Raw genomic sequence first — 12,621 nt, 5'->3', positions numbered from 1 at the left:
GCCACGGTAGCGCGTACCTGCCGTCAGACCCACAGCTGGGAGACGCTAACGCCACGGTAGTGCGTGCCCGCCGTCAGACCCACAGCTGGGAGACGCTCACGCCATGGTAGTGCGTGCCCGCCGCCAGACACACAGCTGGGAGATGCTCACGCTACGGTAGCGCGTACGAGCAAAGAGAATCACAAGCATAGAGGGCCCCTGAGAGCTAGGGTGGCTTTACCCCATCTCCAGTGTGGTTTGGCTGCTGCCCCCAGCCCCGACCCCTGGGGAGCTGAGAGGACAAACCAAACTCCCGTGGCTCACTTAGCGCTCCTCACCTTGTATTACAGACACCGTCACCACCGCCTGGGCCGCGCCCAGCCCCTCGCTCTCAAACACGCACTGGTACGGGGTGTCCTGGGCGGGGCAGGTCTCCAGGGGGAAGGAATGGCAGAGCGGGTCCGTGTCACCCACCAGGTCAGCTGAGACAGGGAACAGGAGACACAGGTACATGGAAGGGACACGGCAGGCCTAGCACACCAACTGATGGGCTCGGGCTGACGTGACGAGAGGCTGCAGAGGCCAGGGCCGGTCAGCGTGGAAAGGGGGAGTTTCGGAGGGGACGTGTCTGACCTCAAAGCACCTGACCAACACGCGTTCGTTAATTAGGCCCCTGCGTGCGACTAAGCCTCAGCCGCAGTGCAGAGCCGGGGACTCTGCCGCAGAGCGAGGGATACGTGACGGTGGAAGGCCACCCAGCACGTCAGGGACTGCCGGAAGAGGGCCTCGTTCCGGCTCTAACCACCAGACACCACGGTGATGCCGAGAGGAGATACTCGTTCGGGCAGCATGCAGCCAGCCCATCGGGCGCCCTCTGGCGGGAGGTGGGTGAATCAAAGCCTGTGGCCCGATGGGTCATTTTATATAGGCACTAGTGATGCTCCTAGCTAGGAAAACTCAGCTAAGAGACATCACGTCTCCAGTGTCAGCTGATCGGCGGGGGCCAGGAAGGACAGGCCGGCATTGCCCAGCTGGCTGGAGGCGTCCAGCTCGTGTGGAACGCCAGGGAACGGGATACTAGACCAGCTGGGCCACTGGTCAGAGCCAGGCTGGTGCGTCCTGCGTTCCCATCCCATGACTTCCACTCCCAGAGTCAGGGCAGGTTCCTAGAGTTCCAGGGTCCCCCCGGGGTGTGCAGTACTCCCCTCGCTCAGCCCCCCACGCACCTGGAGCTCTGGAGCCGGGGACCCAGGACACTCGATAGGCTTTGCCTCTGTTCCGGATACAGCACCGCAAGGTAATCCCGCCGGAGGAGCTGCAGTTCATGGACACCTGGGCTGGGGTCTGGACGATGTCTTCGGGGCCCAGCGAGACACTGACCTGCTCCCTGAGCTGCAGCTGGGAGTTCTCATAGACGTACTGGCATATGTACTCCCCTGCCGGACACCAGAACAGAGTCACGGGCTGGCTCGCTCTGCCCCCCGCCTGCCTCGCGCAGGGAAGAGGCACCCTCTGCAGCGCCATCACCACCTGGGGGGCTGATCTCTCTCTCTCCCTCCAAGGAGGCAGGCTCAGGGCTTGGCATCAGCGGCTGCAGGGCGTGTTGTGGGTGAACCAGTGAGTGGAGCTGGTCTATGGTATTCCAAGTCAGCACTAGGGAGCGCTGTGCTGCCGTTTTTGGATGAGGTGGAGAACTAGGGTCCTCAGCACGTGTGATGGCTAACGGTCTTGGAGGACTTAGCCCAAGGGTGGGCGTGAGCCCCATTGGCATGGCTCAGCTGTAACCTGAGACGTTAGGCTCTGCCTCCTGGTATCCCCGCCTCGGCACTTCCCACTGGAAATACTTCCTCCCTGCAAATCCTGCTGCGCCTGTTGGCTGGTGCAGAATCCCTGCTCCGTTCCAGCCCGCGCGTGACTGATGGGCTGACGGCTTTTAGCGGGCTCGTGCGCTGGGGTCCTAGTGGGTGAATGGACGCCTGCATCATCCCTAACTCGCCTGCGCAGCTTCAGCAAAGAGGCCCAGGGTGCACATCAAACAGGGTCTCCCCTTGCCCTGCTCTGGGTGGGACAGACCTGATTTTCACAGGGTCCAGCAAGATTAGTGTGATGCTGGCAGACCAGAAACCTGCTCGCGCCATGTCCCCCATGTGTCCACTGAACACTGACACATCCCTAGCTGCAGTCGGTCTGGCTCAGCTGCGTGTTAGTATTGTTAAAACAGCTACTGAGATTATAAGAATGTGTTTAGACGTTATTAAATGCTTGGGCCTGGCTGCCTCCCTCGCGCCCGTGTGACATCCCCGAGTGACGCCCCTTCGCAGTGACTCATGCTGACTCAGGGGCACTGCGACCCACCAGCCCTCCCCTAATGCGGAATGCAACAGTCAAACTCATCCGGCTAGGAGCGGCTCACAGAGAGCGGGACCGGGGCGGGGGGTGGAAGGATCAGTCTAAGGAGACTCGGTGACTTCTCCTGCTGCCCAGGAGTTAACGCAGCCCCCCGGAGGGGTTAGAGCTAGATCGTTCCAGTCACCAGCCTGCCTCGACCAGAGGTGGCCTGGGGAGAGCAGCCGGTCTTGGTGAGAACTGCCTGGGAGTCCCCTGCTGTCTGCACTGTTCCTACCACTGGGGCGTGGGGGGATGTACCTGCCCAGTCCGCAGAGATGGAGCTGACTCTCAGGACGGCCACTGAGCCGTTGGTTACCAGCATCGTCTGTGTCCCATTGCGGATCTCCCTTGCCAAGCTCCCGTCGGGGCTGAGCAGGTACCATGTCACCTCGGTGGCGCCTGCCCCCAGGCTGAAGGAGATGGTGAGGTCACCCCCTGCTGGGATTAGCTGGGAGCCCGACGTTGGGCTCGCAGTGCCTGAAATGAGAAGCAGGGGATCATGCCCAGGGTGCTGACAGCAGCCCCCGCTGGGCACCGCCCGTAGGGTGAGCCCAAAGCAGGCCCCTTCTCCACGGATTAGGGGCTGACAGCAGCCTTCAGATACACGGGCAGGATGCCTGGGAGCTGACGGGCTCCCGGAGCCCAGCCCAGCGCACCCACAAGCCAGCGTCTCGGAGCGCTTCCGGGAAGCCTCCCGTGCGCCCAGCGAGGCAGCTGGGCACCGTGAGCGCAAGAAGGGGACAGGAGGGTGAGCAGGCCCCTTGCCAGCATGGCACTGACTTGGGTGCCTCATTTCTTGGGCCCCCCACTTGTTCCACGTGCAGAATTGGGCCTGAGGCCCCACATCAGTCAGCTCTCCCCCGGGCTGGCAAAGCGAGATGGGAACCCAGGAGTCCGGGGATCATTTCACCCACCACCTCAAGGGTCTCATGGCGCCTGGCCCTGGGGCAGGCTTGGGCACAGGGCAGCAGGGAGCTTGCCTGTGGTGCTGGGGAGCAGTGGCTGGCAGTATCCGGGGCTCTCGGCCGTCCAGCGGAGACAGCTGCAGGGGGAGAGGAGGAGGGCCCCGCAGGCGGCGTACTGGCCGCAGACGACGCCGTTCCACTCGTAGCCTGGCAGGCAGCGGCACTCCCGACTGGCGCCCTGCACCGGGCCGCACTCTGAGGTCAGGAGGAGAGAGGAGATGGTGAGGACGGGTGGGAGCCTGCTCAGCTCGGTGCCTGCTGTGAGGTACCCCCGGGGGCTGCCGAGCCAGCCAGAGGCTTTCGGGAGCACCCCAGAGACCCCTCTGCTATTGCTGCCTGCCCTGGGGCGTACCGCGGGGCTGCCAGCCGGGCATCGGCCAGGCCCACGCGCACTCAGGAGACCCCCTCCCCCAGGAGACTTGACTGTGGCTGTGAGGGGGTGGAGCAGGCAGTACAGCCAGCAGGGGATGGGTGCAGGTCAGGCAGTGGGGAGTTGGCGGGGCGGATGGAAACGGGTCAGGTGGCCTGGGGGGTGGTTGGGGGTCAGATGTTCAGAGGTGTGTGGATGCCGGTCAGGTGGTGGTGGGGTGGGACGGACATGCATCAGCCATTCTGGGGGGCTGGACACACGCGGGCCAGGTGGCCTGGGGGGATTGATGCAGGTCAGGCCATTTGGGGGGCAGGGGTTAGAGAGAGGCGCTGGGTGTGTGGGTTGAGAGGGGCCTTGCCCGTCCCCGGGGCCCCACGTGCCGCTCACCAGTGCTGACGCCCAGGGTTGTGATGTTGCCCGCAGAGCCCGCGAGTGGCCTAGGCACAGGCAGTGCCCCGAGGAGCAGCTGGATCTGGGCAGCGTCCATCGTCCCTGGGGCGAGCGGCGCCAGCATTACGTAGGCAGCACCGCTGAGCAGGCCTGAAACACCAGAGCGAACCTGTCTGGGCAGGGGGCTGGGCATTGCCCTGAGGCCTCTGCTCCCCCCACGGCCCGCGGGATGCCCGGCGGTGCCCGGCTTTCCCCACCCCAGCCCTGGTGCTGTCACACAGAGCGAGGGTGCCCGGGCATGGGACCTGGGACCCTGTGGGGCTTGCAGTGCGTAGCCGACTGCTTGGGGGGCAGGATCGGGTGGCCCAGCGGTTAGCACATTAACCAGGGACATAGCAAACCAGGGCACTTCCCGTCTCTGCCAGATGCCCTGGGCGAGTCCCCCAGCACCTGCCTCCCTGGAGAAATACACTAAAGACCAGACACCAGGCCAGGCAGGGGCCATGGACAGACTCTCGAGAGACCTCCCCCCAGGGTATCTGGTTCTCCGGGCCGGCCCGTTTCCCAACTGTGAATTTTCAGGGGGGTTGCCTGGTGCTGCCTGCAGGCTCTGAGGAGGGGGGGAGGGGGCTAGCAGCAGTCAGTTTGCAGAGAGCCAGCCTAAGGTGAGGGGAGTTGGGCCACGCAGCCACAGGGAGCAGCCTGCTTTGTCTCTCTCTGCTTTGCTGCTTGTGTGTATCGTTCTGACTTCTCAGAAATAAAACTGGGTGATGGTGCAGCCTTCCAGCAAGAGTATTGTAGGTTTTAGCCAACTTCTCAGTGTATCTGCAGAGTATGCAACACTTCCCACCTTTCCTCCCTGTCCCCTGTCTCCCTCCCCATCCCTTGCCCTCCCCCAGCTCAGGAAACACCGCTGAGGGCCCCATCTCCCACCATGCCCTGCTCACCAGCTGTTCTCCTGACTCTCTCCAGGGGGGCCTGGCCATCGCTCTCCCCCGCTGGGCTCCTGAAACCCTGGGGAAGGACCAAGGGAGAGAGACTGAGCATTAGCAAGAGCCACACAGGCCGGCAGAGAGCCTGGCTTGGCCTCACAGGGGGTAGGGGTGGGGTCGCTGGGCCCAGATCCACTCCAATCTCCTGACAGCCAGCAGTATGGGCCGTGCACAGAAGCTGCATCAGGATCACCTGATCTTGCATCCCCGGCCCTCAAGCCACATAGCACAGGTGTGCTGCATGCACTGTACTTACAGCTGAAGCACCCACCAGCAGCCCCGCAGATCGGCTCCTCCCCCTCCCTCCCAGCGCCTCCCGCCCGCACGATCAGCTGTTCAGCGTGCAGGAGGTGCTGAAGGGATGAAAGAGGCTGTGATGTTATTGATATAATCTGGGACCATATAGAACATGGTTGCAACCAAAGTCCTGTAGTGGCACCAAATCTTGTATAAAGGGGGGTCAAATGAGGTGTCTAAGATAAGGTGATGGTTTGCTGGTTATAATTATGCTGTCTATATGTGTGTATCAGTTTTGTAGTTGAAGTTATGAATATTGGCTCTATACTGTCTGTATTTCAAACTTATGCTATGCTTCTGGGAAACATCCCAGACAAGTTGGTGTTAGCTCTGCCTAGCCTGCTTGATGACCCATTAAGGACCATCAGCTATACAATTGACCCATTGAGAGAAAGCAAATACGCCTTGTAACTCAGCAAAGTATGCAGGAACTGGCCCATGTGACTCCAGACTCCATTTTGCTGTAATTTTCCACAGTGAGAACAAAGAGGTGTTCTTACATCTGGAAAAGACTATAAAAGGCTGATGCCTCATCTCCATCTGGTCTTCAATCCTGCTTCTTACCTCTGGAGGGAGTTTGCTACAAACTGAAGCTCTGAACAAAGGACTGAGGACCCATCCCAGCTGTGGATGTACTCCAGAGAATTGATTTGAACCTGCAGTTTATTCCATCACTGCTACAAGCCTGAACCAAGAACTTTGCCACTACTGTATGTAATTGATTCCATTTAACCAATTCTAACTCTCATCTCTATCTTTTTCCTTTTATGAATAAACCTTTAGATTTTAGATTCTAAAGGATTGGCAACAGCGTGATTTGTGGGTAAGATCTGATTGGTATATTGACCTGGGTCTGGGGCTTGGTCCTTTGGGATCAGGAGAACCTTTTTCTTTTACTGGGGTATTGGCTTTCATAACCATTCATCCCCATAACGAGTGGCACTGGTGGTGATACTGGGAAACTGGAGTGTCTAAGGGAATTGCTTGTGTGACGTGTGGTTAGCCAGTGGGGGTAAGACCAAAGTCTTCTTAGTCTGGCTGGTTGGGTTTGCCTTAGAGATGGAAAAACCCCAGCCTTGGGCTGTAACTGCCCTGTTTTAGCTATTTGTCCTGAATTGACACTCTCAGTTGGGTCCCGCCAGAACCGCATCGTTACAGAGGCGGAGTGGGGGTGAGGCCTGGGGTGGAGCTGGGGTCAAGCCCCCCCCCGGGAAGTTGGGGCCTCTGCCTACACACTGCACACCCAGACCCCGTATAGCCACGTGCCCTTTATGCAACGTGGGTCAGTTGGGTCTGAGCCGCACACACCCGGTTTGCAACATCTACGTGACACACACGCACAGTGCCTGGTTACCGTGCCCACACGTGCACCCGTCATCCTCATACACAGTGCACCAGTGCTGCACGGGGCGGGCGCCTGGGCCAATGGCCCGTCCGCACAGAGCCTTCCCAGAACACGCCCGGCGCCAGGCTGGCTCTGTCTCCTGAGGACACCGCGTCCAAGCTGTGCAAACCCTGGGGAGCAAACATCATTTCCATGTTTCGGTTCCGGCTGCCGGCAGGGCGAGGATCTCATCTGCATGGGAAACTCGGTCCCTGGCGAAACCCAGGGCACCTGTGGGGCTTAAAGGGACAGGCCTGGGCTAGCCCCTAGGGGCCAGGTATTTCCAAGCCGGTCCTGATGGAAGCAGCTTCTGCTCCGTCCCGTATCTGAGGCCTCTCACAACATCCAGCCTGTCCCGACATAGAGGAAACCAAAAATGTGCCAGGGGAAGTAACTGGGCTTCCTCTGTGAAAAGCACCCCTGGGGTGGGACTGGGAGCCGGGAGTTCCTATGCTCTGGCCCTGATGCGGCACCTGCCTCAGTTTCCCTTCTGTGAAACGAGGCTTTTCCAGTGGGGACGGAAGCAAGAGCCCTGACCTCCCCGGGCACAGGCCTCCACATGCCCAGCCGATGGGACTGCAGTGTGGCCCCTGGGCTGGATGTGAACCGGTGACCCGGAGACAGCAGGCTCCCTCGCTCCTGAGCCCTGTTGGGGCAAAGACTGAGACTGGCAAAGGCACCCTCGGGTGTTGGGGGCCAGCCCAGCCTTCCCATCACCCCCCGCCCGCTGAGGGTGCCTTTGCCAGTCTCAGTCCAGGGCTTAGTGTGCGGTGGAGTGATGCATCTTCCCCACTTCTCTGGAGGGCAGAGCACACGGCACTTTTCTAGCCATTTAAATACTGATTGCTGGTGTTGTCCCCCCCCCGCAGTTATTCCCCCCCCCCCCCCCCCCCCACAGCGTCTCTGTCTGCTGTGGTCTATGGATGGGCCTGATTCCTGGGGGGGGAATCCTGGAGCCCAGAAGAAAGGCGGAACTCACCGCGGCTGGAGTGTCTCCCAGGGTTTCCTGCATGTGTAGCTGGATGCTGGCGCCCAGGACCAGAAGGCAGGGCAGCGGGATGCCAGCGCAGCCCATCGTCAGTCCGTGGTGGGGCACCCCTGGCAGAGTGGCCGCTGGGGAGCTGGGGCTGAGGCGTCTAGCTCAGAAATGCAAATTTCCTTGGGGCGAGTCCAAGATGCAAACAGGCTACGCCGCCGGGGCCGGTTTACACAGAGATCGGGGGGGAGCTGCTGTTGGGAACCAGGGGGGAATAATCTCGTCCGCTGGGGGAGTGGGGGAGCTAGGTGATAGGACCCCTGCGCCCTCTGTGACAGGATGGTCCGGGGCTGGCCAGGCCTGGTAATTAACCAGGTACAGCCGAGGGGGCAGCTTCCCTTCCCTGTACATCAGGTGTGCAGAGCTCAGAGGAGAGCAGGGAGGGGTCCCGGGAGAGGTCTGCAACACCAAAAAGGCCTGGGAGCCGGTCAACCCCTAGGCAAGGGCCAGCGAAGCCTGGAAAGAACAGCTCACGGGGGTGTGGTGACTGCACTGGGCTTTGTAGGACCTGTGGGTTGGGTGTGTAAGGACCATTTACATTGTGTGGGACACCATTAATGAACGTGCGCTGGAGTCTTTTAAAGCACTTGAGAGGGGAAACTGAGGCAAGTGCCCCAGTCGTGCTGTGGTGCTGCCACGAGGGGGCGCCCCGTCCAAGGTTGCCCCAGCTCAGATTCCAAGCCCCACTGAGACTGTAACATGAAAGCAGCTGCCCCCGTTAGCAGTACAAACAACTTCCCGGGCGAATCATTACTGGAAACCGGTCGAGGGGGGTGGACAGCGAGGGGCTGTGAAGAGGTGTGGGGAGAGGAGCTGTGGGGCTGTCGGGGGGTGGAGAGAGAGGGGCGTGGGTGGGAGCAAGGAACTGTGAGGGGTTGGGGAGCGAGGGGCGGTGGGGCTGTTGGGGGGTGGGGGGAGTGTTGGAGGTGGGGGAGCAAGGGGCGGTGGGGATGTTGGGGGGGTGAGGGGAGAGGGACAGGAAGAGAGGGGCGGTGAGGGGCGGTGGGGCTGTTGGGGGGTGGGGGGAGTGTTGGGGGTGGGGGAGCAAGGGGCGGTGGGGATGTCGGGGGGGTGAGGGGAGAGGGACAGGAAGAGAGGGGCTGTGAAGGGGGTGAGGGGCGGTGGGGCTGTTGGGGAGTGGGGGAGAGGGTTGGGGAATGAGGGGTGTGATGGTGCTGCCCGTGGGAGCCAGCTGAGGTCACTCAATCAGGGTGAACTGCAAACAAAACGGGGCAAACAAACCCCAAACGCTGGTGGATATTCCAATACTTAGATTTACCAACCAGCACAAAACAGCTCCTGTATTACCTCACTGGTTACTCAGAAGTCCAAACAACGCAGTTCCCTTAAAGTACCCAGCCTCAGGCCTCCGGCCAGACACACCTGTCAGATATGATGATGATTACTGAAAATCTTACTTCATCATATAAAAGAAAAGGTTCTTCCAATCCCAAAGGATCAGCCAGATAGCCAGGTCCAATTATAACTTAGATCTTGCCCAAAATACACGCTTAGAGCCAGTTCTTATTAACTAAGCTAAAATGTATTAAAAAAGAAAAGAGAGCGAGTGTTGGTTAAAAGATCAATCTACAGACAGACTTGAATTCAATTCTTGAGGTTCAGATACACAGCAGAGATGAGCTTGTAGTTGCCAAAAGTCCTTTTAGAAATAGTCCATAGGTTATAGTCCAGTGTCCATATTCAGGGTGACTTCAGTCAGTGACTGGGGATCTCAATCCTTATGGCTTAAGGTTTCCCCCTCTTGAAACCCAAAGCAGATCTGAGATGAAGCAGGATCGTGTCCCAGGGTTCTTATACATTTCCAGCAGCCTTTTGGACCTGAGAAAACAATAGGCTTAACTCTCCTTCTCCCAAACATCCTGGCAGTTAGCACAGGGTAATTTATCCATTAAACAGTTCAGATACAGGTTACCACAACCTTCAAAGAGACATAGAGACAGTAATACTATTTCCCTCGAGTATCTTCCTAAATGTTAATATTCCTTTTTTGATCTTCGAATCAAAGCGATAGCAATAGACAAGACTTGTTAGCTTACATCACAAGCCCTGAGCAAACAGCTCCCCTTCTACCTCTAACAATGCAGACTTGCATTTCAAAGCTCTGTTCATTTACAGATCTTCCTAACCAGTCTCTAAAGTTCGGCCATGGGTCAGGTCAGTCTGGGAGTTAATTAACTCTTTCTGGCCCTGTCACCTTTCAATGAGATATTATATTACACTCATAACGTCACACCCCCAATGCAAAATTGATGCAGGAAGGGATGACATAAACATCACTGAGTGCATCCTAATGATTCCCCATCCCGGACAATGCATCAGCTACAATATTTTCCTTCCCCCTTATGTGGATTATATCCATTTCATACTCTTGAAGGGCTAAACTCCAACGCAGCAACCTGGAGTTGGTACCTTTGGCCTTGTGCAGCCAGACCAGAGGGGCCAGGATCACTCAATACAGTGAATTTTTGGTTGTACAAATAGGGCTTACGCTGCTTGATTGCTCAGACAATGGCATAACATTCCTTCTCAATGGGAGCGTCATTTTGCTCAGTGGGGGACAACTTTTTGCTTAAGTACGCCACAGGATGTCTCTTACCCCCTGCCCCCTCTTGCATGAGCACTGCCCCCAGCCCAACATTGGAAGCACCCGTACATAGCAAAAAAGGCTTTTCAAAATCTGGGCTGGCCAAAACAGGCTCTTTGGCCAAATCACTCTTTATGCTTTGTAATCCCTGCTCACAGGCCTCCGTCCACAGCACCCGGTCTCGTTTTTCCTTTTTCGTCAGGTCTGTGATGGGAGCAACAATGTCACTGAATCCCTGTACAAACCTCCTGTAATAGTTGGCCAGACCAATGAACGATTGGACCTGTTTCTTAGCTCTAGGGGTAGGCCAGTTCTTAATGGCCTCCACCTCCAAAGGCTCAGGGCGCAATCGCCCATTGCCCACCCTGTGCCCCAGGTAGGTCACCTCAGCAGCTCCCATTCTGCATTTAGAAACTTTAACAGTTAGGTTGGCCTCCCTGAGCTGGTGCAACACAACCCCTATGTGGTTAAGGTGATCTCGCCACGAACGGCTGAAGATGGCCTGGTCGTCTATATAGGCCCTGGCAAAAGATTCTAATCCCCGTAGAACTTCATTTATAAGTCTCATGAAAGTAGCCCCTGAATTTTGCATCCCAAAGGGCAACACTCTGAACTCATATAGGCCCGATTCCACTATGAAAGCGGATTTTTCTTGTGCCTCGGCATCTAGGGGTATTTGCCAGTACCCCTTAGTCAGGTCCAGGGTGCTTATAAACTTGGCCCCCCCAGTGTATCTAACAGATCCTCTATTCTGGGGGTGGGGTAAGGATCAGGCTGAGTGATAGCATTTGGCTTCCTGTAATCCACACAAAATCTCATGGTTTTATCCTTTTTTGGCACCATCCCAATGGGAGAGGCCCAGGGGTTGTACGGGTGCTTCCAATTGTGAGTTCCCTGTTCCCTCTGTCGAGCTTTCTCCTCAGCAGGCAGCAGCTCCAGACGCCCCTTACGAGCCTCCTTCTCGAGAGCAGCGTTCTTCTGCTTCTCCAGCAATCGAAGAGCTGCTAGTTTCTGGTCATGCTCAACTTGCAGTTCATTTGCTGCCTTTTGCATTCTAAGGGTATGTCTACACTACGAGGGTAGTTCGATTTTACTTAAATCGAATATGTGGAATCGATATTGCAAAGTCGAACGTGTGTGTCCACACTAAGGACACACTAAGGACAGTAATTCGACTTTGTGAGTCCACACTAACGGGGCGAGCGTCGATATTGGAAGCGGTGCACTGTGGGCAGCTATCCCACAGTTCCCGCAGTCCCCGCTGCCCATCGGAATTCTGGGTCGAGCCGCCAATGCCTTCTGGGTAAAAAAATGTGTCGTCATCCGTCCGTCACTAACGCCCTCCCTCCCTCCATGAAAGCGCCGGCGGGAAATCAGTTCGCGCACTTTTCTGGTCAGTGACAGCGCGGACGCCACAGCACTGCGATCATGGATCCCGCTGCGACCATCGCTGCAGTTGTGGCCGTTCTCAACACCTCGCAGCTTATCATACACCTTTCCCTGAGGCAGATGCAGAGAAATCAGGCGAGGAGGCTACGACACCGCCGTGATGGCCTGAAGTCGGAGAGTAGCACAGAGCTGTCAGAAACCACGAGCCCCAGCGCCCAGGACATCATGGTGGCAATGGGTCATGTGGATATTGTGGAACGGCGATTCTGGGCCCGGGAAACAAGCACGGACTGGTGGGACCGCATAGTGCTTCAGGTCTGGGATGAATCCCAGTGGCTGCGAAACTTTCGCATGCGGAAGGGGACTTTCCTCGAACTTTGTGAGTTGCTGTCCCCTGCCCTGAAGCGCAATGACACCCGGAGGCGAGCAGCCCTGACTGTCCAGAAGCGAGTGGCCATAGCCCTCTGGAAGCTTGCAACGCCGGACAGCTACCGGTCAGTCGCGAACCACTTTGGTGTGGGCAAATCTACCGTGGGGGTTGTTGTGATGCAAGTAGCCAACGCAATCGTTAAGGTACTGCTTTCAAAGGTAGTGACCCTGGGAAACGCGCAGGTCATCATAGATGGCTTTGCCGCGATGGGATTCCCAAACTGCGGTGGGGCTATCGATGGGACTCACATCCCTATCCTGGGACCGGACCACCAGGCCAGCCAGTACATCAACAGAAAGGGCTACTTTTCAATGGTGCTGCAAGCACTGGTGGACCATCGGGGACGTTTTACAAACATCAACGTCGGATGGCCGGGCAAGGTTCATGACGCTCGCG

At 57.7% G+C, this 12,621-nt stretch overlaps 1 protein-coding gene across 1 annotated transcript in view; it reads right to left on the bottom strand.

The window, feature by feature from the left end:
* Window positions 1-11,459, bottom strand: part of ADGRF3 (adhesion G protein-coupled receptor F3) — a 20,541-nt gene extending 9,082 nt beyond the window's left edge. Inside the window, exons 1-7 of the mRNA XM_029913226.1 lie at window positions 11,146-11,459; window positions 10,563-10,654; window positions 4,090-4,242; window positions 3,348-3,527; window positions 2,626-2,844; window positions 1,206-1,415; window positions 318-461 (exon numbers count right to left, since the gene is read on the bottom strand). Coding sequence (XP_029769086.1) covers window positions 318-461; window positions 1,206-1,415; window positions 2,626-2,844; window positions 3,348-3,527; window positions 4,090-4,242; window positions 10,563-10,654; window positions 11,146-11,459 — 1,312 coding nt within the window. The remainder of the gene's footprint in view (window positions 1-317; window positions 462-1,205; window positions 1,416-2,625; window positions 2,845-3,347; window positions 3,528-4,089; window positions 4,243-10,562; window positions 10,655-11,145) is intronic.
* Window positions 11,460-12,621: the final 1,162 nt, after the last annotated feature.

The sequence above is a fragment of the Terrapene carolina genome, unplaced genomic scaffold (genome assembly GCF_002925995.2).
Source record: "Terrapene carolina triunguis isolate 2854851 unplaced genomic scaffold, T_m_triunguis-2.0 Scaffold523, whole genome shotgun sequence".
Taxonomy (NCBI): Eukaryota; Metazoa; Chordata; order Testudines; family Emydidae; genus Terrapene; species Terrapene triunguis.
This window is presented reverse-complemented; position numbering and strand designations above follow the sequence as displayed.